This window comes from Hemiscyllium ocellatum, chromosome 47 (genome assembly GCF_020745735.1).
Source record: "Hemiscyllium ocellatum isolate sHemOce1 chromosome 47, sHemOce1.pat.X.cur, whole genome shotgun sequence".
NCBI classification, from domain to species: Eukaryota; Metazoa; Chordata; class Chondrichthyes; order Orectolobiformes; family Hemiscylliidae; genus Hemiscyllium; species Hemiscyllium ocellatum.
The window spans coordinates 8,766,301-8,789,909 of NC_083447.1; the positions used below are offsets into that span (position 1 = coordinate 8,766,301).

Consider the following 23,609-nt stretch of genomic DNA (forward strand, 5'->3'; position numbering starts at 1 on the left):
CTTGAAGGAGGTCAGAGAGGCATGGAGTTTTAGGGAGGGAATTCTTGAGCCTACGACCCAAGCTGCTGAAGGCACAATGAGTGCATGAGCAAAGGGCTAGAATTGGAGGAGCACAGAGACCCCAGAGAGTCATGGGATTGAAAGAGGTTAGACAGAGGGGACAAGGGTAAGGAGAGATGTGTGAACAACAATGAAGTTGGATGTCACATGACACCCTGTTATATACTAACAGTTTATTTGAAATCACAAGCTTTCGGAGCACTGCTCCTTTGTCAGGTGAAGTGTTGATATACATGATCTTCTTGGAGATCCTATCCACTTTGAGCCGGCAGTTTGTAGCCATGATATGGAGGTGCCAGTGTTGGACTGGGGTGGACAAAGTCAGATGTCATAAGACACCAGGTTATAATCCAACAGGTTTATTTGAAATCACAAGCTGCTCCCTTTTTGATTAGATTAGATTACGTACAGTGTGGAAACAGGCCCTTCGGCCCAACAAGTCCACTCCGACCCGCCGAAGCGCAACCCACCCATACCCCTACATTTACCCCTGAACTAACACTACACCTGACCCGCACATCTTTGGACTGTGGGAGGAAACCGGAGCACCCGGAGGAAACCCACGCAGACACGGGGAGAACGTGCAAACTCCACACAGTCAGTCGCCTGAGTCGGGAATTGAACCTAGGTCTCAGGCGCTATGAGACAGCAGTGCTAACCGCTGTGTCACTGTGCCGCCCTTGTCAAGTGAATTCTGTCAAAACAAAGATAAGCATTTTAAATAGATGGTCCATTCCCTTTTAACAATTAACTTCAGCTGATTAGTGAGAGGGCTGTTGTGGTGCAGTGGTACTGTCCCTACCTATGAGCCAGGAGACCTAAGTTCAAATCCCACCTGCTCCAGAGGTGCGTAATAGCATCTCTGAACAGGTTGATTAGAAAATTAACTCATTTGATTAGTTCAGTCGCAATTTCTGGAACTGCATCTGAAAGACAAATAAGTTCAAAAGTTTGTGGCCAACTTTGTCCAACAGCGCTCCCTGCTGCACAAGTGGAATTTCTGTCGGCAGACTGGATGGGCCACAATCCCTTTAAGGGACTTGCTGTGGTGACTAACCACTGGAGACATTTACCGAAACGTATTAAAACATAAGCAATGCAATTCATCATTTAGAAATGAAAACAACAATTCTCAATGACCTACCTCTGTGTTTGAAAGGGAAATAATAAAAATAGATATCTTCCTTCCCCCCCCATTCAAGTGGATTAGCCTAAAGTTCAGCTTTAAGATTTCCCCTGAGGCTGCACCATTCCATTTTTATAGGGGGGAACAGATGGTGATAAAGATATACAGCAAATACATTTTGTGAACAGCTGAAATTACATTGTGAGCCCAACTTAACAATAATAATCATTAATATTATGAAACAGGTGTCGGATGTAGACGTTTTTCTTCGGTAAGAGAGATAAGTCAGTTCCATGGAGGTGGACAAGTGAGGGAGCTGGAGATTGTTTCATTAGGAGCGGAGGGAGGTGGACGTTTGTGCTGAATCTAAATAAACGTTGTCAGAGGCTGGGAATGCCGTCCGCTGTATTTAAGAGAAGTTTATAAACCAATAAAAGTTTGTTCCGCTGTGTAGGGTTGGTTGTAAATGTTGATATTGTCGATATGGGGAAAAGGCAAGACTTGAACCCCCCCCCCCAATGTCCCACAGGGTGAGCGATGGATTGGTCGGGGTCAAAGGTCGGCACGTGGTTGCCCGGGGAGACGGGCCTGGTCCTCGCCGCCGCCTCGGCCACGGGATGGAGCGGGAGCGCTGGGCCGTGTCCAGCAGCGAGGGGAGTGATATCGAGAGACCGGACACACCGCCAGGTGAGGAGCCCGAGCCCGAGCATTGCTCACCCGCCTCATGGAGGCACCGGGGGACTGTTAATGGGGACGGACTGACCCCCTCCCCTGGGGGGGACTGTTAATGGGGACGGACTGACCCCCTCCCCTGGGGGGGGACTGTTAATGGGGACGGACTGACCCCCTCCCCTGGGGGGGGACTGTTAATGGGGACGGACTGACCCCCTCCCCTGGGGGGGACTGTTAATGGGGACGGACTGACCCCCTCCCCTGGGGGGGGGGGGGACTGTTAATGGGGACGGACTGACACCCTCCCCTGGGGGGGGACTGTTAATGGGGACGGACTGACCCCCTCCCCTGGGGGGGACTGTTAATGGGGACGGACTGGCACCCTCCCCTGGGGGGGGACTGTTAATGGGGACGGACTGGCACCCTCCCCTGGGGGGGGACTATTGATGGGGGCGGACTGACACCCTCCCCTGGGGGGGGACTATTGATGGGGATGGACTGGCACCCTCCCCTGGGGGGGGACTATTGATGGGGGCGGACTGACACCCTCCCCTGGGTGTGGGGACTGTTAATGGGGATGGACTCCAAATCCCTTATTGACTTGGGAGACAGAAAAGGGACGGATGAGAAACCTCCAGAGGGGATGACTTTCCGAAGGTTCATAAAATCATGAGGGGCGTATATAAGGTGATTGACAGAAGGTCTTTGTCCTAGGGTGGGAGATTTCAAGATTAGGGAGGTGTGTTTTTAAGACGAAGGGAGAGAGATTTAGAAAAGACAAGAGTCAACTTTTGTTTTTACACAGAGAGTGGTTCGTGTGTGGAATGAGCATCCACAGGAAGTGGTGGAGGCGGGTACAGTTACAACATTTAAAAGACATTTACATAACTACTTGTGAGAAATGTTTAGAGGGATATGGACTGAACAGGCAGGTAGGACTGTTTATTTTGGGATTATGGTTGGCATGGACTAGTTGGACTGGAGGGTCTGTTTCTGTGTTGTATGATTCCTCCTCCTATGTTGGCTGCAAACTCTCACTCCTTTTGTCGTCTCTTTACATTTTGAGTCCAGTCACCTTTCTTCAGAGCTGCACTCCATGTCAACTCTGCTTTCTCTTGGCAGACCTGCTGAGTTTCTCCAGCCACTTCTGTCTTTGACTTAAAGACTGAGGCTGTTTTACTTGTCGTTTCAGGGCCTGCTAGGGTGACAAAGTTTCAGTGTCCGTCGGAATTTACCGCGTGTCCACAGGCAACATCATGTGAGCTCAAGCCAGAGAAAGTGAACGACCCCTCCACAGAACTCTGGCTCATCAAAGCACCCACGGACTTCGATCCACATAGGTGAGCACACAGAGCATTGAATCACCTGCGAACCTCTCGTTTTAAAATCTCTAAGGGTCAGTGCACCCAAAACATTAACTCTGATTTCTCTTCATAGATCTGCTGAGCTTTTGCTGCATTTGCAGTTTTTGGCTCTCGTTTTTAAAGCAATGTTATGATAACACTTAGTCACATACTCATGAAGGGGTAAGATGGTGGCACAGTAGTAATCCAGAGGCCTGGGGAAACCGGTTTGAATCCTGTCAGTGCTTGTGGAACTTGAATTCAACTAAAAATCACAAACAAGGAAAAAGCACATCTACCAGCATCTGCGGAGAGCAATAGAGTTAATGTTTCAAGTCTGGTGTAAGTTCAGAATCAAATCAGTAAGTGGAAGCTAGTCCCAGTGATGGCGATCACAAAATTATCGTTAGTTGTGGTAAAATACACCTTATTCACTGCCTTTTTTAGGGAAGGACACCTGTCCTTGTCTGGTCTGGCCTGTACCTAACACCAGACCTACATTTCAACGGCCTTCTGAAATGGCTGAGCAAGTCACCCAGTCATAGAGCCGTACAGCACGGAAACAGACCCTTCGGTCCAACCCACTCATGCTAACCAGATATCCTAAACCGATCTCATCCCGTTTGCCAGCACTTGGCCCATATCCCTGTCAACCCTTCCTATTCATATATTCATCCAGACACCTTTCAAATGCTCAGGGTCGAGAGTACAGTGCTGGAAAACACAGCAGGTCAGGCAGCATCCAAGGAGCAGGTGAATCGACATTTTGGGCAGAAGCCCTTTCATCAGGAATGAGGGTCGTGGACTTGGGGTGCTGAGAGATAAATGGGAGGGGGATGGGTTGAGGTAAAGGTAGCTGAGAAAGCAATAGATGGCTGAAGGTGAGGAAGAAGGAGATAGGTCAGGGAGTGTGGAGTGGATAAATGGGAAAGGTGATGGACAGGTCTGGAGGGTGGTGCCAAGCTGGAGGCTTGGGATCAGGATGATCTGGAAGGAGGGGAAATGAGGAAACTGTTGAAATCCACATTGATCCTGTGTGGTTGCAGGGTCCCAAGGTGAAATGAGGTGTTCTTCCTCCAGGCGCGGGTGGTTATGGTTTAGCGGTGGACGAGGCCCAAGACCTGCATGTCTTTGGAGTGGCAGGGGGCGTTAAAGTGTCCAGCCACAGGGCAGCGGGGTTGGTCAGTGCAGGTGTCCCAGAGATGTTGTCTGAAACAATCCACAAGAGGGTGTCCTATCTCCCTGATGTAGAGGAGACTACATCGGGTGCAATGCAGTAGATGTCATTGGGAGAGGTACAAGTAAATTCCTGACGGATGTGGAAGGATCCTTTAAGGCATTGGATGGAGGTGAGGGGAGTGGTGTGGGTGCAGGTTGTGCACTTCCTGCCGTGGCAGGGGAAGGTGCCAGGAGTGGGGTGTGGGCTGGTGGGGGGCGGGGGGCATGGACCTGACGAGGGAGTTGTGTAGAGAATGGTCTTTCCAGAACGCTGATAGGGGTGGGGAGGGAAATATATCTTTGGCGGGGTCCATTTGGAGGTCCCAGAAGTGGTGTAGGATGGTGCGATGTTTGCAGAGGTTGGTGGGGTGAAAGATTTGAACCGGGGAGTGGTCCTGTCCTTGATGGGTTGGGAGGTGTGGGTTCAAGGGCGGTGGTGTGGGAAGTGGAGGAGATGCGCTGGAGGGTACCATCGACCACGTGGGAAAGGAAATTGCGATCTTGGAAGAAGGAGGCCATCTGTAATTTTCTAAGATGGAATTGGTCATTCTGGGAACAGATGCAGTGGAGGCGGATGAACTGGGAATAAGGGATGGTGATTTTACAGAAGGTAGGGTGGGAGGAGGTGAGGTGTAGTTGCTGTGGGAGGAGGTGGGCTTGTAGTAGAAATGTTGTCATTGTACTAGCCTCCCTCACTTCCCCTGGCAGCTCATTCCATACACTCATCCCTCTCTGCTTGAAAAGGTTGCCCTTTAGGTCCCTTTTATATCTTTTTCCTCTCACTCTAAACCTATGCCGTCTAATTCTGAACTCCCCCACCCCAGGGTAAAGACATTGTTTATTTATCCTGTCCATGCCCCTCATAATTTTATTAACCTCTATAAGGTCACCCCTCAGCCTCCGATGCTCCAGGGAAAACAGCCCCAGCCTGTTCAGCCTCTCCCTGTAGTTCAAACCCTCCAATCCTGGCAACATCCTTGTAAATCTTTTCTGAACCCTTTCAAGTTTCATAACATCCTTCCTATAGCAGGGAGACCAGAACTGAATGCAGTATTCCAAAAGTGGCCTAACCAATGTTCATTACAGCTACAATATGAGCTTCCAACTCCTGTACTCATGGGCAGAGATGAATGGTTGACAAATGCACCTGAAAGGATAAATTATTTGAGTGGGTGTCAGCTATAGCACTTGTGTTCTGAAGAAGGGTCACTTGACCCAAATTGTTACCTCTGATTTCTCTCCATCTGTTACCAGACCTACTGAAATTTTCCAGCAGTTTCTTTTGGTTTTTAATTAAATGGGTGTTAGCTATAGCACTTCCCACTCTTAATTCAGAATGGTTTGTGTACTACAAAGGGAGTGCTGCATGTGCTCTGGTTTCCTTCTGTAATCCAGAGATATGCAGGTTCGGGTGGATTGGCTGTGCTCAACTGCCCTGTGGTGCCCAGGGATGTGCAGGCTGGGTGGGTTAGCCATGGGAAATGCAGGGTTACAGGGATAGGGTAAGGGGGTGGGGCTGGGTGGGATGCTCTTCACAGGCTCGGTGTGGACTCAGGCCAAATGACCTGCCCCCACACTGTGGGGATTATGTAATTTTGATATAATTTTATAAATGCAAAAGGGCCCATGGCACTAATCCAAGGAACAAGGGAGTTCTCCCTAGTGCCCTGGCTAATACTCAATGTCATCAAAAGGATTTGTCCAGTAAATGTCACTTTATTTTTTTTGAGAGCTTGCGGTGCTCAGACTGACGGCTGTGTTTCCTACAACAGTAACAACACGTGAAAAGCATTTCATGGCTGTGTTGTGGGATGTCCAGCTGGCTTGAAAGGCACCACATAAACACACGTTGCTTACTTGGCACTTCGGAGCAGAGCTGAAAATGTGTTGCTGGAAAGGCGCAGCAGGTCAGGCAGCATCCAAGGAGCAGGAGGTTCGACGTTTCGGGCATAAGCCCTTCTTCCTGAAGAAGGGCTTATGCCTGAAAGGTTGAATCTCTTGTTCCTTGGATGCTGCCTGATCTGCTGCGCCTTTCCAGCAACACATTTTCAGCTCTGATCTCCAGCATCTGCAGACCTCACTTTCACTTCGGAGCAGAGAGAGAGAGAGAGAGATGTGATTGTATTTGCAATTGGCTCTATTTTCGTTTCTTTTCCGTTCTTTCAGTTTCTCCGGAAGGAAGATCCCGTTGGTTGGTTTTCAGACTCTTCGGTCGAAGACGTGCAAAGACAAACTTTATAACGTGTTTGGCACGCCCAGAGGAGCAGGAGGAGTCTGCCTGGTCCTCCCATCAGGCACACAGGGCTGCCCGCCATTCGCAGGTTCCGTCACTATTGGCGAGAGTTGGGAGGACCCTGGCAGCAGTGAGCCACGCTCCATCCCCACCAGTCCAGCCCCCAGCATCCCGCCAGGCCTGAAGCTGAGGTTCCAGCCTTTTGGTGCTGCCTCACCCTGCCGGCTAAGAGCCACCCCACCGGAGCGCGACTGTACTGGGGAGCCTAAGGCCAAGAGGAGGAAGCGGCTGAAAGGAAAGGTAGCAGTCGGTGGGGACGAGCCTGACCATACAGCAGCGGCCGGCACTCCGAGAAAGAAAAAGAGCAAACGAGACCAGGAGGAAGCTGGCTTCGAACACTCCAATACTGAGATGCCAGAACCCAAGAACCGAAAGCAGGAGAAGAAGAGGAGGAAAGAGAGAGAGATGCCACAGACTGCGCCCCCCAAGGTGAGTAAGAGTCACAAGAAGAAAAAGAAGCATAAACCTTAATTGTTCACTGGAACTCCTGAGGACATTACCCATTCAGAAAGATTGTCAAGCCATTTACAGTAAAACTGTATGGTAAACGGGCTATGCTGAACTGCGATGTATTTAAGAAACTGTCCTTTTCTGTCCGAGTGCACATTTGAGAATTCCAAGGTGTTGGAAGATTTCAAGTGAAATCAGGTTTCTGTCGTGACGCAGAAGTGTGCTGTCCTGTACCCAGCTCTCTCCAGAACATCCACTCGCTCCTCCTTTTGAGACTGCAACACCTGTCCCCCATGCGATCCTTTTGTATACTGAAGAATGTGTATTTTTTTAAAAAGAATAAATCTGTCATTTGGAGTACAGGTTCAGAACTGTGGCAGTCAAGGCTGAACACACTGACTCTCTTTCTCCTTCGTTCCTGCTGTGCTGAGGTCTCTCCACTATCTCAGCCAAGCGTTGCGTAACTAAGACAGGCAAGATACAGCCGTGTTTAAACAGAGGTTGACTCCACTGCAGGGATCTGCCTTATGGGAAAGGCTGGGCCTCTCCTGACAGGCATCAATAGATGATTCTGATGCCGCAGAGACCTTTCCTCTTGCGGAGAAATTCTAGCACAAGGGGACACAGTTTCAAAATAAGGGGTCTCCCATATAAAATGGAAATGTGGAATTTTTTTCTCAGGATCCTTGGTGTTTGGATAGAGAGTCTGGATCATTGTCAAACACAGACTTGAATATTTATTTTTGATAGAAATGGGAGTTTCTTTTTTATTCATTTGTGGGATAAGGGTTTCACTGGCTTGGACAGCATTTATTACCCATCCCTAATTGCCCAAAGGGCAGTTCAGAGTCAGCCATGTTGCTGTGGGTCGGGAGTCAGGTGTAGGCCAGACCAGCTAAGGATAGTGGTTTCCTTCCTTTAAAGGACATTAGTTACCGAGGTGTGTTATTTGAACAATCATGGCCAGCATTAGACTCTTAATTCCAGATTTTTATTGAATTCCAATTCCACCATCTGCCATGTAGGATTTGAACCTGGGTCTCCAGAACATTACCCAGGTCTCTGGATTAACAGTCCGGTGATAATATCACTCTCAAGGTCCGAGTCAGATCAGTGGTTACCTAGGTCGGTATTTATTTGGGACTGTGGGTGTTGCTGGCGAGACCGGTATTTATTGCTGGGGAGAAGGAAGAATCGTTATTAATAATTAGTAAGGGTACAGGACATGGAGAAGCAGTGTAGACCAGAAGATTAATAAAATACTCAAAGCAAGCAGTGAGCCTAGTGTGAGGGAGCTACATTTTGAGGGATGCTCGGTTTTGTTATTATCCCTGAGACCGTCTATTAAAGAGGACATCACTGTAGTTGGACCACAGCAACGCGCAGCTCATCTTCACTCTCTCACAGGTAATGTCACCAACACCTTTTGCTCAAAGCTTAAAGAACCCAGGAAGAAATCATTATTGTTAAGAATCATTTTAATTATTTGTACACTGATCTTAAGACCTTCCAATTAATAGAAGACAGCATACAAAACTCGAGTCTATAAACCAATACTGTAGGAAACCCAAACTGTGGGTTTTCAAATCTCCAAACGTCGATAATCAAACAGCCCTTCACTGTCCCAATAGCTGAGCAGCTATTGGAGATCAGACAATGTCCACTGACCATGTGGTGCCTCCCTCCATTTGCTGCCTTCTGCAGATTTGGCACTGATTTTCCTGTTGACTCTCAGCTTCCCTCCACCTTGCACACTTTGTTCGGATACAAAAGGACATGAAAGTGTTGGTTTTGCAGTGTTGGATTTCGATCCTGCCCTAGTCTAACACTGAATCTTAACATCCCGATAAGCTCCCTCGAAATCCCTGGTTTCCAATCCTGCTGATTGTGGGATCACCTCTGCCCTTAAAACCGAGAGGGTTTTCTCATGCAAAGGGGGCGTGGTGAGGGTTTGAATGGAAGGAGCAGGTAGATAATGGAGTGAGAAACGTTGCTTGAGGTAGTCGTTCGCAGATTGGGCATTATGGAGGTGTACTGGAGTATTCCTATTCTTGAATCCCAATACCATCAGGCAACCTGGTCTTGTTCTCTGCCATCCCCACGCTCCAACCCAAACCAGGAGCGGGATGTATTGCAATGGGGAATGGAAAACCGTGGCTGAATATCCACTGGAACCAACCCTGTCCATCCATCTACCACAGTCCTGGCCACAACAGAGAAATTCAGAAATGGGTCCAGGTATCAAAACTGGGATCTTTAGCCCCCGTGTGGCTCACCCAGGGAGCCACAATGCAACAGAAGATTGGGTGTGACACAGAGTCCTTGGTTGTGGGAGAGAAGGTGAGACAGTCAGTCCACGTTCCTCTGACCATTCGAGGGCCTGTCCAGCTCGGAGGTCATCAGTTTCTTCATCCAGCAGCCGGCGGAATGTGCTGCCGCATCCTTTTTGCGCTTGAACTTCTCACCGCACGTCCCACAGGGGTACAGGTGGCTCTCGAGGTGCCGCTCCAGCTCTGGCGCGCCCCGGAAGATCTCGAAGCAGACCCGGCAGAGGACCTGGCCCCGTGAGAGGTGGCTGGCCATGTGGCGCAGGTGGCCGTGCTTGCGGTAGCTGCCCTGGCCGCACAGCCGGCAGGCGTAGCGGGAGTCGCCGGCGTGGGTGGTGGCGTGGAGCCGCAGCTCGAGCTCTCTGGGGAACTCCTGCCCACAGGCCCGGCACGCGAACCTCCCGACTTCGCTGTGGGTGGCCATGTGCTCTGCCAAGTGGCCTCGCTGCAGGAAGGCCTTGCCACAGATCTGGCAGGAGTGTTTGCTCGGCCCGGAGGAGGTCGCGGTCTTGGCGGGACGCCGCCGCTGCTGCTTCCCCTGCCCAGCCTCTGTGCCCTTCTTGTGGCCAGGCGCCCGTGACTGCTTGCCCGCTTTCTGCCCTTTCTTGCCACGCCCAGGCATTGCCACCCTGGACAGCGTGTGGTCCAACACCTGGGTCCTCTCCCAGGCGGGGCGGCTGGGTTGCTGCCTGCCGTTGGGGCGAGCGTGGCACACGCCGCTCTCTGTCCCGCAGCACCGTGAGGGGGCAGGGGCACACTCCGCCTTCCCCCGGGCCTTGGTCTGGCTGCGAGCCGGGGCTCTCCCCTCGGCCGGGCAGCAGGCCTGGCAGCTCCATGCCCTCCCTGGGATCCGGGCCCGAGGCCTCCCCTCGTCCTCACTGGGCGCCGGGCTGGGGCTGTCCGAGCTGGAGGTGCTGCCCTCGCTGGAGCTGCTGAAGGAGCCCTCATCGTCCTCCTCCTCCGGGTTCTCCAGCACCAGGTCGTCGTCACCCGGGAAACGCACCTCGCCCTCCTCCAGCTCGTAGTCCTCTGGGGGGCCCAACCCCGGGGAGACCCCAGTCTCTGGCTCCCCTCCTCCCCCCACCCTCACCACCGTGATGCCGCTCAGCTCTAGCAGCAGGGGGTTCCCCTGACCTGGGGACCCCACCTCTTCCTGCTCGGGGGCCTCCACCTTCAGCCTCTTCGTGCCCCCAGCCCCCTGCTCCTGGGGGAGGCCGCCGATCTCCTCCTCCCACCTCCTCTCGGGGGCCTCCTGCTTCACCTCGGGGGTGGGGCAGCGTGGGTCTGCCCCCTGGCCGCTCCCTGCGCCCCAGCCCTGGCCGCTCCCTGCGCCCCAGCCCTGGCCCCTCCCGCGCAGGCAGCCCGGGAGGTGTTCCTGCAAACCGCGGGGCTGCTCAAAGGCCAGGCCGCAGAGGGGGCAGCACAGCCTGGGGGAGGGGCTGAGCGGACCCTCTCCCCACGGCCCCTCCGGCGTTTCGGACTTGACGGTGACTGGGGGTTGCTGTTGCTGCTCCGGGACGTCCTCCGGCCTGCTCCTGTCCCAGGGCCGCAGCTCCACCCCGAAGACCAGCGGCTCGCCGTTGCCACCCTCCGAGACCTGAGGAGGAGCCACCGCCGCCTCCTCGCTGCCCCCAGCGGAGAACCGGGGAGCGCCATAGAGCTTCAGGAAGTTGAGGGAGGCCCGGAACTGGTCGGGGTCGGAGGGCAAGGACACCAGGCGGCCGGTGTACATCAGCTGGAGGATCAGGTCGAAGTGGTCAGGGCTGACAGCTTGCGAACTCAGGCAGACCTGGGACGCCTCCCCCGGCTGATTCACGAAGAGCTTGTGGAAGTAGGAGCTGCAGGCCGCAAGCACCACGCGGTGCGCCCGAAAGTGCACGTCCCCCACCGTGATGGAGCAGTCGCAAAGGAAGCCATACTCCAGCTGGCAGCATAACTGCTGTAACACGTGCTCGCTGTGTCTGGCCAACTGCATCCTGCCCGCCACCTGTAACACAACCACACGTGCCACACTTAATACACTCCCCCAGAAGAAAACATCTCTGACCTCCCCCCCCCCCCCCCCCCCCCCCCCCGTAAGAAAACTTTCACTCCATCTCCAATGTTCCTGAAGACTTGACCTGCTCCTACGAACCTGCACCCCAAGGTCTCTCTAAGGGGAGAGGAGGGCCTAGTGGTATTATCACTGGACGGTTAATCCAGAGATGAAAATGTGTTGCTGGAAAAGCGCAGCAGGTCAGGCAGCATCCAAGGAACAGGAAATTCGACATTCCTGAAGAAGGGCTTATGCCCTAAACGTCAAATTTCCTGTTCCTTGGATGCTGCCTGACCTGCTGCGCTTTTCCAACGACATATTTTCAGCTCTGATCTCCAGCATCTGCAGACCTCGCTTTCTCCTCGGTTAATCCAGAGACCCAGACGATGTTCTGGGCACCCAGGTTCAAATCCTGCTGTGGCAAGATGGTGTCATTTGAATTCAATTAAAAATCTGGAATTAAGAGTCTAATGGTGGCCGTGAATCTGTTGTCAATTGTTGCAGTAGAACCCATCTGGCTCACCCATGGCCTGTCGAGAAGGGAATGGCCATCCTTTCCTGGGCTGGCCTGTATGTGACTCCAGGCCCACGGCGATTTGGTTGCATGGAGTATCAAATGCTGCTCTGGGAACAAATCCCACAGTGGATAGGGGAATTTGAATTCCAATAAATGCTGCCCTAGCCAGAGATGCCTACATCCCATGAATGAATTAATTAAAAACTGAAATTTCTGGCAGCGTCTGTGGTGAGAAAATAAAACCAACCTTTTGGGTCCACTGACCCTTCATCAAAACTACAGAATGTTCAAGGGGAGTTGGTTTAGAGGGAGTTGGTTTAAATCCCATGTAGATGGTGTAATTTGAATTCAATACAAAACAAATTCTGGCATTAAAAAGACAGTTTATGGCAATGGGTGTTGAGTGTAGTAAAAGCCTGTGTGGTTTGCTATGTCCTTTAGGAAAGGGAGTCTGTACCATCAAAAGTACACTAGCCCCACTTTCTCATTCCAGACACATCGCCTTGAATATTATGACACTTCAGATATTCTTCCAAGTACAGAGGAACCTCGATTATCCAAATATCGGATTATCTGGCAAGATCCTGATGCACAGCTAAATTATTCAAATATCTGGAATTTGATTAACTGAATGAAATATTCCCCACTTGTGTCCTTCAGATAATCAAGAGTCCTCTGTACTTTCTAAAGCTCTGCCAGCCTTATCTGGTCTGGCCTACACTTGACTCCTGACTGCCCTCTCGAAATTAGGGATGGGCAATAAACAATGGCCCAGCTAGTGACATGCATTTCCCATCAATGAATTTTAAAAAAATCCCAAGTTACTTCAGGGAAAGGACAAGCAGACACAAACTGACACCAAGTCACACAAGGAGATGTTAGCTTGACTGAGAGTTTTGTAGGTGTTTTAGGCCGTTATCTTTAAAAGACAAGAGGCAGAAAGGTTTAAGAAACCCCAGAATTTAACACCTTGGCAGCAGAAGGCCAATGGTAGAACCAAGAAAATCAGGGATGTCCCACAAGGCAGGAATTAGAGGCATGCAGAGATTTTAGACCATGATAAGGGCTGCAGGAGGTTACAGGGGTCAGGAAGGGTGACCACCTAACCCAGACTTGCCAGGACCACCCTGAATTTGTGGTGTGTATCTGAACTTGCCTCCTGCAGCATCTGATACTGCTGTGATTTCATTCTTAGTGCACACAGATCGCAGAACTTGGGATCTGAATACCCTAGAGAATGGGTCGTAATAGGCTGCAGTGTTGGTACAACAAGTAATTAGAAAAACTAATAGAATACCGACACTGACTACAGAGAGAATAAAACATAAAATTCGGAAAGTTTAGCTTCAGTGGTGGAGAATACTGGTGAGATCACGTCTGGAGTACTGTATACAATGTCAGTGTCCTTATCTAAGGAAGTAAATACATTGGGAACAATTCAGGGAAAGTTTACGAGACTGATATTGGAATAAAGTCACCTCTTCGGAACTCCCAGTGGGTACAAGCCTAGCCTTATGAGATCAGCCACCCGTTTTTAAAAGATTCATTCACAGGATGTGGCTGCAGCTGTCTAAGAGGCTGAGCAGTGTAAGGCCCTGGGTTTGGGCTTCAATCTCTAGAGACATGGGTTCAAATCCCACCACTGCCAATATTACAAGTCAGTGCACTGAACCTTCCTCAGTGACAGAGAAGGCACCTTTTGTGTTATTCTCATTTTAGATGAGTTTGACACCCAAGTGGTATGATCGCTAGCCTATCAAGCCAGAGAACGAACCAACGTGCTGGGGACCCAGGTTCAAATCCCGCCACGGCAAGATGGTTAAAATTAAATTCAATAAAAATCTGGATTTAAGAGTCTAATGATGACCATGAATCCATTGTTGGAAAAACCCATGTGGGTCACTCATGTCCTTGACAGAAGGAAACTGCCATCCCGACCTGATCTAGCTGACATGTGACCCCAGACCCACAGCAATGGGGTTGACTCTGAACTGCCCTCTGGGCAATAAATGCTGGCCCAGCCAGTGATATCCACATAGGTGAAGGGGAGGACTACAGATGCTGGAGATCAGAGTCAAGATGAGAGGGTACTGGAAAAGCACAGCAGGTCAGGCAGCATCCGAGGAGCAGGAAAATCGACATTTCGGGCAAAAGCCCTTCATCAGGAATGAGGCGGGGAGCCTCTGGGGTGGAGGGATAAATGGGAGGGGGATGGGGCTGGGGAGAAGGTAGCTGAGAATGCAATAGGAGAATGGGGTGGGGTGAAGGTGATAGGTCAGAGAGGAGGGTGGAGTGAATGGGTGGGAAGGACAGGTCAGGAGGATGGTGCTGAGCTGGCAGGTTGGAACTGGGGTAAGGTGGGTGGAGGGAAATGAGAAAACTGGTAAAGTCCATGTCCTGTGAATGAATTTTTAAGAAGCGTAGTTTGGCTTATGAGGCTAGACAGGCTGAGCTGTAGATTTCTTTTTAAATTGAGGAAGTGCCAGAACTGTGGAGGAGATGGTTCCCCTTGTGGGAGAATCTGAAACTTGGGTCACTGTTCAAAACTAAAACCGAGATAAGGTGAAACTGTTTCTCACATGAGACTTTGGAACTCTCTTCCTCAAAAGGCACTTGGATATTTTCAAGACAGAAGTAGATGGGTTCTTGACAACTAAAGGGGGTAAACTATCAGGGGTAGGAGACAATGTGGGGTAATCAGATGGTGGGAGGAGGAGACCAGTGAGCCCCATGTGCCTGCTCAGCATTCTCAATCATTTACCTCATACACCACGCTTCCCATAACCCTTGACATCATTAGGGATTAGAAATCCATTGACCTCCATCTCAAATGTACATGATAACTGAGCTTCCACTTTGGGCATACATGATTCAAAGGATTCATCACCCTTGGAGTAAAGAGATCCCTCCTCATCTCGGTCCTAAGGGCTGCGTTCACTCCTCAGCCAGGAGAAATATAACTCATGAACTTACTCTGCCTATCCCTTTGAGAACATTGCAAGTCCACGTGATCGCTTCAGGTCCTTCAGAACTACAGAGAATACAGTACAGGCCACAGCCCTGATCTTACTGAAAGGCAGAACAAACTTGAGGTGCCAAGTGACCTATTCCTGCCCCTAATTCGAAGGTTTTAAACTCCCTGTTGACATTTCTCTTACATTCGGTGGCGAGGGTTGCAGAGGTCAATCCTCAGATGCAGGAGGCACCAAGTTAATCCAGAGGGCTAACCCTCAGGAGAGGGGAGTGGGATTGGGTGAGCTGGAGAGAAAGAGTAGGCAGGGCGCTAGAGTGGCAATGAGATTAGATCACCATATATCTAAACCCAATTATTGAGGAGATGATGCCTAATGGTAATATCGCTAAATTGTTAATCCAGAGACCCAGGTAATAAATGCTGGTCTAGCCAGTAACACCCAAATCCCATGAATGAGTTAAAAAGAATTCCAGATTTTAAAAAAATTGAATTCTAATTCCACCATCTACCAAGGTAGGATTTGGACCTGGGTTCAAACCCTACCTTGGTAGATGGTGGAATTTGAATTCAATTTTTTTAAAATCTGGAATTCTTTTTAATTCATTCATGGGATATGGGTGTTACTGGCTAGACCAGCATTTATTGCCCATCCCTAATTGCCCCAGGCGACAGTTACGAATGAACCCCATTTGCTGTGGGTCTGGAGTCACGTGTAGGCCCAGACCAGGTAAGGATGGCAGTTTCCTTCCCTAAAGGACATTAGTGACCCAGATTTTTTTTTCCAGACAATAGATTCATGGTTCATCATTAAAACTCTTAATTCCATGTTTTTATTGAATTCAAATTCCACTATTTGCCATGGAAGGATTCGAACCTGGGATCCCGGAACATTACCTGGGTCTCTGGATTAACAGTTCACGATAATACACTCAGCCACTGCCTCCCCCAATTTCAGAGTCTGATCATGACTGTAATCCTTCAAAGTTATGGTATGGCTCATTCACACTCACTACAATAGCTGGGGAGGTGATGGCCTAGTGGTATTATCACTAGACTGTTAAACTAGAGACCTGGGTTCAAATCCTACGTTGCCAAATGATGAAAGTTGAATTCAATTGTTTTTAAAATGCTGAATTTAAGAATCAAATTACCATCAATCCATTGTTAGGAAAACCTATCCGGTTCACTATTGCCCCTTAGGGAAGGAAATTCCAAAACTAGAGGGCATAGGTTTAGGGTGAAAAGGGACCTAAGGGCCAACTTTTTCACACAGCGGGTGGTATGTGTATGGAATGAGCTGCCAGAGGAAGTGGTGGAGGCTGGTACAAATACAGCATTTATAGAGTCATAGAGATGTACAGCACGGTAACAGACCCTTTGGTCCAACTCATTCATGCCAGCCAGATGTCCCAACCTAATCTAGTCTCACCTGGCCCATTTCTCTCTAAACCCTTCCTGTTCATATACCCATCCAGATGCCTTTTAAATATTGGGGTTCAAGAGTGTGGTGTTGGAAAAGCACAGCTGTGACCTATCACCATTATCCCCACCTTCATCCACCTATCACGCTCTCAGCTACCTCCTCACCTCCCCCCACAGCCCATCCCCCTCCCTCTCCCATTTATCTCCACCACCTTGGCTCACAGCCTCATTCCCAATGAAGGGCTTTTGCCCGAAACGTTGATTTTCCTGCTCTTCGGATGCTGCCTGATCTTTTGGGAATTGTAGTCCACTTTAATCAAATAGAATCTCTACAGTGTGGAAGGAGACCACAGGTGCACACCAATCTCCGAAGAGCATCTCACCCAGACCCAGCGCCATCCCTATAACCCTGCATTTCCTGTGGTTAACCCACCTAACCTGTACATTATGGTGCAAGTTAGCACAGCCAATCTACCCTAACCTGCATATAGAGTCACAGAGATGTAGAGCACAGAAACAGACCCTTCGGTCCAACTTGTCCATGCTGACCAGATATCCTAACCTAATTTAGTCCCATTTGCCAGCACTCGGCCAATATTCCTCTAAACCCTCCCTGTTCATATACTCATCCAGGTGCCTTTTAAATGTTGAAATTGTACCAGCCTCCACCACTTCTTCTGGCAGTTCATTCCATACACGCACCACCCTCTCAGTGAAAAAATTGCCCCTTTAAAAGGTATCTGGATTGGTATATGAAGGGTTTAGAGGGATATGGTCCAATGCTGGCAAATAGGACTAGATTAGTTTAGAATATCTGATCGGCATTGACAAGTTGGACCGAAGGGTCTGTTTCCGTGCTGTACATCTCTATGACTCTAGAAAACTGCCAAGCTTACCTGGTCTGGCCTACTTATGACTCCAGACCAACATCAACGGGTTGAATCTGAACTGCCCTCGAGGCAATTAGGGATGGGCAATAAATACTGGTCTGGAAAGTGATCCCCTCATCCCATGAATGAATGAGAAAAGCTCCTGACACCATTTTAAGGGCCGGTGAGGAAAATCTCTCCCAGGCCAGAGGGACGCATAAGGCTGCTCCAGACAACCATCAGTGTCCCTACCTCTGAGGCAGGAGGCCGACTAGCTCCAGAGGGTGTATGTGGCAGGTTAAACTCACCACCAGCCGCCTCTCCCTCTCCACAGAGAGACAGCAGCCTGACAATCCCCCCCCCCCCCCCCCACCCCCGAGACTTTACCTTTATTCACAACATCCCTGAACAGGTTGATTACAGATCATCCCCAGTGGCAATCAGACGTTGCCTTGCCCCCACCCGCCTACAAGGCATTCCCCTGGGGGGCTGCAGGGAGAGCATTCGACCCACTCACTCTGTCATGGCCATGGCCCATGCTGTTTTCCCCATTCTCCACCGCCAAGATTGTGTTTGTAGATTTCAGGGGGCAGCCAAAATTGGGGCTTTCGCAAGTTGACTGCAGAGGGAGTACTTTGCAAAATATTTTGTTTTAAAAATATATATTTTTATATAGATATATATATATATATATATATAGATGCAGCTGCTGGAGCGCCCCACAACAACTCACCTCCTTCCCCTCTGCAAATTGATACACAGACGCTGCAAATTGATACAGGCCTCCCGGGCCAACGTTCTAGGCACTTCCGGTCCATCAGCCCGGCCACTAGGGGAGCATGCGCAAACCCCCCCCAACCGCCGCGCCGCCTGCCGGGAGATGTAGTTCCCTCGCTGCTGGGTTTGTAGTTCCTCCACTCCCACTCATCGGGGAATGGGGAAGCGTGCACTTGCATTGCCGTAGCGCCTCTCACGACTGCTGGGAGCCCCCCTGCAGCCACTAAACGGACCCTGGGAGCTGGAATTTAGGGAAAAGAGAGGAGGGTCGGGAGTGGGTGGTTGCTTGGGATGGGGATGTGGGAACTGATGAGGTGTGCACTCCAAGATCCCACGAATAGGCCTGTGATCTTACAGCAAAAAGGGCTGGTACCAAGAGACCAGCAGATGTACCAAAGCTACTGGTGGCCAATGACGCACCACATGGATTACATTCACTTTGTTGGAAACCTTTCAGCCAATTTAGAGTCATACAGCACAGAAACAGACCCTTTGGTCTAACCCATCCGTGCTAAGTTTCCCAAACTGAAATAGTCCCATTTGCCAGGGTTTGGCCCATATCTCTCTCTAAACCTTTCCTGTTCAGGTACTGTCCAAATGTCTTTTAAATGTTGTGACTGTACCCACATCTACTACTTCCTCTGGCAGTCCATTCCACACACAAACCACCCTCTGTGTGAAAATGTTGCCTCTTAGGTCCCTTTTAAATCTTTCTCCACTCACTTTAAAAATACGCCCCTTAGTTTTGAAATCCCCTACTTAGGGAAAAGACCCCTGTCATTCACCTTATCCATGCCCCTCATGATTTTATAAACCTCTATAAGGTCGCCCCTCAACCTCCTATGCTACAATGAAAATAATCCCAGCTTCTCCCGATATCTCATTCCCGGCAACGCTGGCCAAACGCTGGGCCAAATTCTGACAAATGGGACTAGTTCAGTTTGGGAATTCCAGGCGGGCCTGTGGAACTCATTGCCATGGAGTGCAGTGGAGGCTGGGACGTTAAATGGCTTCAAGGCAGAGATTGATAAATTCTTGATCTCACAAAGGATTAAGAGGTACGGGGAGAGTGCGGGTGAGTGGGGTTGAAATGCCCATCAGCCATGATTAAATGGCGGAGTGGACGCGATGGGCCGAATGGCCTTACTTCCACTCCTATGTCTTATGATCATTTAACACCTTGCTAAATCTCTTATGAACCTTCTCTAACTTAATAATATCCTTCCTGTAACAGAGAGACCAAAATGGGACACAGTACTCCAGAAAAGGCCTCACCAATGTCCTGTACAACCTCAACATGACATCCCAACTCTAATACTCAAAGGTCTGAGCAATGAAAGCAGGCACGCTAAACGCCTTCTTAACCACCCTGTCTACATGTGATGCAAACGTCAAACAACTGCAAAAGGAAATGACCAGATCATTGAATTGATGTGTCATTGATTGAGGGATGAATATTGTCAGGGCAATGTGGATAACAATCTTCTTGTTGTGACAATGCTTTAAGGCATGTCCTGTTTACAGCCACTGACTCCCCCCTCTCACCTTCCTTTTTTTAATACTCCATTGCATTTGAAATAAAGGACGCTAGTCCATCTGCCAACCTGTTACCCACTGAACCTGGATGCTAACCTTACGTGATTCATGCACTCAGACACTGCCATCTCCCCTTCCCCCAGTTCCTATGTTCAGTAGCTTCCTGCAGTCTTTCCCTATTTAATAATAGTCAGCTCTTCTCCACTTTCTGCCAAAGTGCACACAAGCAGCAGTGACCAGTTAATATGCATTAGCCATGTTGACCAAAGAAGAGTCAGGTCCCTGGGGGTTGGTCTCCCTCCTCTTCTGTGAGGTAGTGGTGTTGCATCATTTGCAACAGTATGAGTTGGAGTCAATACATGCGGCTGAAGAGGCACAGCAGAGTCCCAGCCCGAGACATTGACTTTCCTGCTCCTCAGATGCTGTCTGACCCGCTGTGCTTCTCCAGCTCCACGGCTATTGAGCCTGGCTTCCAGCATCTGCAGTCCTTACTGTCTCCAAGCCTGGGTAGGACTTCAGTGTGATGCACAGAACAAACCTAACGTACTCAATATCCCCTTGTGTGTGGCTCAGTGGTTAGCACTGCTGCCTCACAGTGCCAGGGACTCAGGTTTGATTCCAGCCTTGTGTGACTGTCTGTGTGGTGTTTGTACGTTCTCCCTGTGTCTGTGCGAGTTTGCTCTGGTTTCCTCCCACAGTCCGAAGATGTGTAGGTTAGGGTGGATTGGCTGTGCTAAATTGCCCCATAGTGTTCAGGGATGTGCAGGCTATGTGAGTTAGCCATGGGAGACGTAGGGCTTATGGAGATTAGGTGGGATTCCCTTCATAGGGTTGGTATGCATTCTGTGCGCTGTAGGGACTCCATGAGATGTTTTTAAGGGAATCCCCTATACCTGGGATTAACCATGTGACACTAATCTTCGGAGGCCATCACTGACAATGCAGCCGTCCCACAGCACTGCATAGGGACAGTCAGCTGAGATCAGCAACTCTGAAGCAGGACATGACCCTACTATTCCTTATATATATTTGTGGGATGTGGGTGTCACCCATCCCTAATTGCCCAGAGGGAGAGTCAATCACATTGCTCTGGGTCTGGAGTTACCTATAGGCCAGACCAGATAAGGATGGCAGATTTCCTTCCCCAAAGGACATCAGTGAATGTTCTGACTCAGAGACACAACTGCCATGATCCTTAAGGAATATTCAGTTACAATTTTTAACCAAGACGAAACATCCTTTTAGATTGGCACCACATCCACAAGTAAAAAATGAGGTCTGCAGATGCTGGAGATCACAGCTGAAAATATGTTGCTGGTTAAAGCACAGCAGGTTAGGCAGCATCCAAGGAACAGGAAATTCGACGTTTCGGGCATAAGCCCTTCATCAGGAATCCTGATGTTCCTTGGATGCTGCCTAACCTGCTGTGCTTTAACCAGCAACACATTTTCAACCACATCCACAAGTATCAACTACCTCGACCACTGATGCTCAGTAGCAGCAGTGTGTACCACCTACAAGACGCACTGCAGCAGCTCACCAAAGATCCTCAGGCAGCACCTTCCAAACCCACGACCACTTCCATCTAGAAGGACAAGGGCAGCAGATACATGGGAGCACCACCCCCTGCAAGTTCACCTCCACTCACCATTCCAATTCGGAAATATATCGCCGTTCCTTCAGTATCGCTGAGTCAAAATCCTGGAATTCCCTCCCTGAAGTGCACTGTAGTCAACCCACAGCACACAGACAGCAGCAGTTCAAGAAGGCAGCTCACCCCCACCTTCTCAAGGGGGCAATTAGAGACAGGCAATAACTGTTGGCCCACATCCAACATATGAGTGAAAAAAAACGCACAGCCCTCCCTTCTCCTGAGCAGAGAAGGAATGCAGTGTAAAGAGATCAGAAACAAAAACACGAGCCAGAATTCAGAAAGGAAAAAGCTTTAATGTACAATTATATTTCCGGAGGGGGTGTTTAAAAAAATAAAATGTTCCTTTTGTTTGGAGAAACAGCCATTTCTTGAATCACTGTCCAATATCGAAAAAAACTCTGATTGTTGATCGATGTAAATAAACCATAAGTCCGTCCCCTCGTTCACTGGGGGGTGTCCCTCGGAAAATTGTCCTTATTTTTCAACATTATTGGTGCTGCCATCGCTATCTATCTACAGATATTTCTTCTTTATATTTTACACTGTACATTCAGCGGGAGGTCTTTCCTCTCTGCTCCCCGCGTGCGCTCTCAGCGTTTCGATCTCTTGCCGACGGAGTTCCGCCCGTGGCTGCGATACAGGGACTGCCTCTCGGGGTTGAAGCCACAGTATTTCAGGGTGTGCGCGGTGTCGCCGGTCGCCTGGCACAGCGGGCAGACGTAGTTGCGCAGGATCGGGCACAGCACCCTGCCGCTCTCCGTCTTCAGCGCGTGTGAGGCGTACACCTTCCGCGACTCGCCGTTGTGCTTGCAGAAGGTGCAGACCCCCCCCGCCCTCTTCGACGGCTTCTCAGCGCCCGGCCTGCTGGCGCCAGGGGGTGGGGCCTCCGTACCCGCCTCCAAGGCTCCGTCGGCCAGCGGGCTGACCGTACCCAGCTCCTGCCCGCCCGCCACGGGCCTCCAGATCTCCTCCACCCTCATCGACAGCTGCAAGTAGTCCTTCCATAAGTCAAACTCCTGGCTCCGGGGAGAGTGCGTCTGGGGCTTTCCGTCCATGGGGGCGGGGGGGGGGGCTGGGGTGGGAGTTTTGGGGGTGCTGAACCTATTGAGGAACCCTACCAACTGCTCACCCCAGGAGCAGTGTCACCAGTAATCCATCAGGATTCTTTAAAGGGTCAGAGGAGAGGAGGGGTTGTAGCAATGAAATACCAGGAGGGTGTGGCCATGTGTATTTTAATTTTAAAGCCCACTTGTTATAGTTTCTGGTCCCAGGCAGGTATCAAGTTTACAGAGATTTCTGTCTCTCTCAAAACACACAGGCGCACCCTCTCCAGCACCTCTCCCCCACCTCGCAGAGCCCATGACAGTCTGTTACACACTCCTAAATTCAACTTGCATTGCTCAACTGACTGAATGCAAAGTGAAAAAGTCAGCATGCAACCAGTTGCATTCCTTCTCCAGTGTTCAAGCTGCAGGCCAGAACTCTACTATCTGCTGGGTTTGCACTGGCTGGGTGAGCAAGGGAGGCGAGGCCGGGAGGGAGGAGGTTTTGGGGAGGCAGGGGACTGGCTCTTGTCAGCAGGGAAAAAGCAGTACGCAGTCTAATCCCTCCGGGTACCTGCACAGCTCCCACGAGGCAAGGACTCCCGACTGGACACCCCCTATCGCCCGTCCCACTCCAGTCCGGTCGCTATTGCAATGCAGGAAGAGGGGCAGCAGCGGGGCGGGTTGGCGGCACAGTGCGATCCCGCAAACAGCAATGCGATGACGGGGATGAGGGTGAGGTCAGATCGTTTCTTTCCCTGGGTGATGGTGAGCCAGGCCATGGAACGTGAGCCCCCACAGGAGACCGCGGGAGAACACGGACGATGTTGAACGTCTCGTCCAGAAGATGGCAACGCACCCCCTCACTCCGCAACCCCCCTCCGACCACACCCCACAACTGCGCAGCAACTCCCTCAGTACTGCACGTGATGGGGAGCCTGGAACCGCAATGTGCCAGATCATCAATGTTAACCCTGAGTTTCCATTTCTCGTAATTAAACACCCCCTCCCACCTTCATAAACACTCTCTTTGTGTCCTCCTCTCCCCCCCCACTTCCTGACCACCCCTCCCTATACAGGTATCCCCCCTTTCCAAAGGTTCACTCTACACCACTTCACTTTTCTGATCGAACTACATTAATACCTGTTTTCGCTAATCAAAATAAATCCAAAGAGGATTTTCACTTTTACATTAAAAAGGCAAACTTTTTCCCATCTTAATGCTTCTTCGCTTTATGCCATTTCGGCCTACGAATGGTTTCACAGAAACGCTCTACTTCCAGGTAGCGCGGG

General features: G+C 50.3%; 3 protein-coding genes across 4 annotated transcripts; 1 reads left to right on the plus strand and 2 right to left on the minus strand.

Annotated features, from left to right (window-relative positions):
- The first annotated feature begins 1,757 nt into the window (after positions 1–1,757).
- polr1g (RNA polymerase I subunit G) lies at positions 1,758–7,553 on the plus strand. Its single transcript, XM_060856163.1, has 3 exons — positions 1,758–1,873; positions 3,051–3,198; positions 6,586–7,553. The coding sequence occupies exons 1-3, from the start codon at positions 1,804–1,806 to the stop codon at positions 7,181–7,183; spliced, it is 816 nt and encodes a 271-aa protein (XP_060712146.1). The 5' UTR covers positions 1,758–1,803; the 3' UTR covers positions 7,184–7,553.
- A 1,069-nt stretch (positions 7,554–8,622) lies between these two features.
- Positions 8,623–18,123, minus strand: LOC132836675 (zinc finger and BTB domain-containing protein 17-like). 2 transcript variants are annotated; one of them, XM_060856065.1, is made up of 2 exons: positions 18,040–18,123; positions 8,623–11,476 (listed from the first exon to the last, which is right to left on the minus strand). In XM_060856065.1, the coding sequence occupies exon 2, from the start codon at positions 11,462–11,464 to the stop codon at positions 9,512–9,514; it is 1,953 nt and encodes a 650-aa protein (XP_060712048.1). In that variant the 5' UTR covers positions 11,465–11,476; positions 18,040–18,123; the 3' UTR covers positions 8,623–9,511. The 2 variants fall into 2 exon arrangements, with proteins under 2 accessions (XP_060712048.1, XP_060712047.1); XM_060856064.1 differs by lacking the exon at positions 18,040–18,123 and adding an exon at positions 17,824–17,868.
- Positions 18,124–21,863: 3,740 nt separating this feature from the next.
- On the minus strand, positions 21,864–22,328 carry LOC132836624 (nanos homolog 2-like). Its single transcript, XM_060856016.1, has one exon. The coding sequence runs from the start codon at positions 22,326–22,328 to the stop codon at positions 21,864–21,866; it is 465 nt and encodes a 154-aa protein (XP_060711999.1).
- Between the last annotated feature and the right edge of the window lie 1,281 nt (positions 22,329–23,609).

Bases quoted from the DNA above. Each gene is read 5' to 3' on its own strand.
- polr1g (XM_060856163.1), top strand. From the start codon at position 1,804: ATGGAGCGGGAGCGCTGGGCCGTGTCCAGCAGCGAGGGGAGTGATATC. The intron at 1,874-3,050 runs GTGAGGAGCCCG...TTGTCGTTTCAG, and splicing joins GAGACCGGACACACCGCCAG to GGCCTGCTAGGGTGACAAAG. The intron at 3,199-6,585 runs GTGAGCACACAG...CCGTTCTTTCAG, and splicing joins ACGGACTTCGATCCACATAG to TTTCTCCGGAAGGAAGATCC.
- LOC132836624 (XM_060856016.1), bottom strand. From the start codon at position 22,328: ATGGACGGAAAGCCCCAGACGCACTCTCCCCGGAGCCAGGAGTTTGAC.
- LOC132836675 (XM_060856064.1), bottom strand. From the start codon at position 17,844: ATGGGCCATGGCCATGACAGA. The intron at 11,477-17,823 runs GTGAGTGGGTCG...GTTGTGTTACAG, and splicing joins TGGGCCATGGCCATGACAGA to GTGGCGGGCAGGATGCAGTT.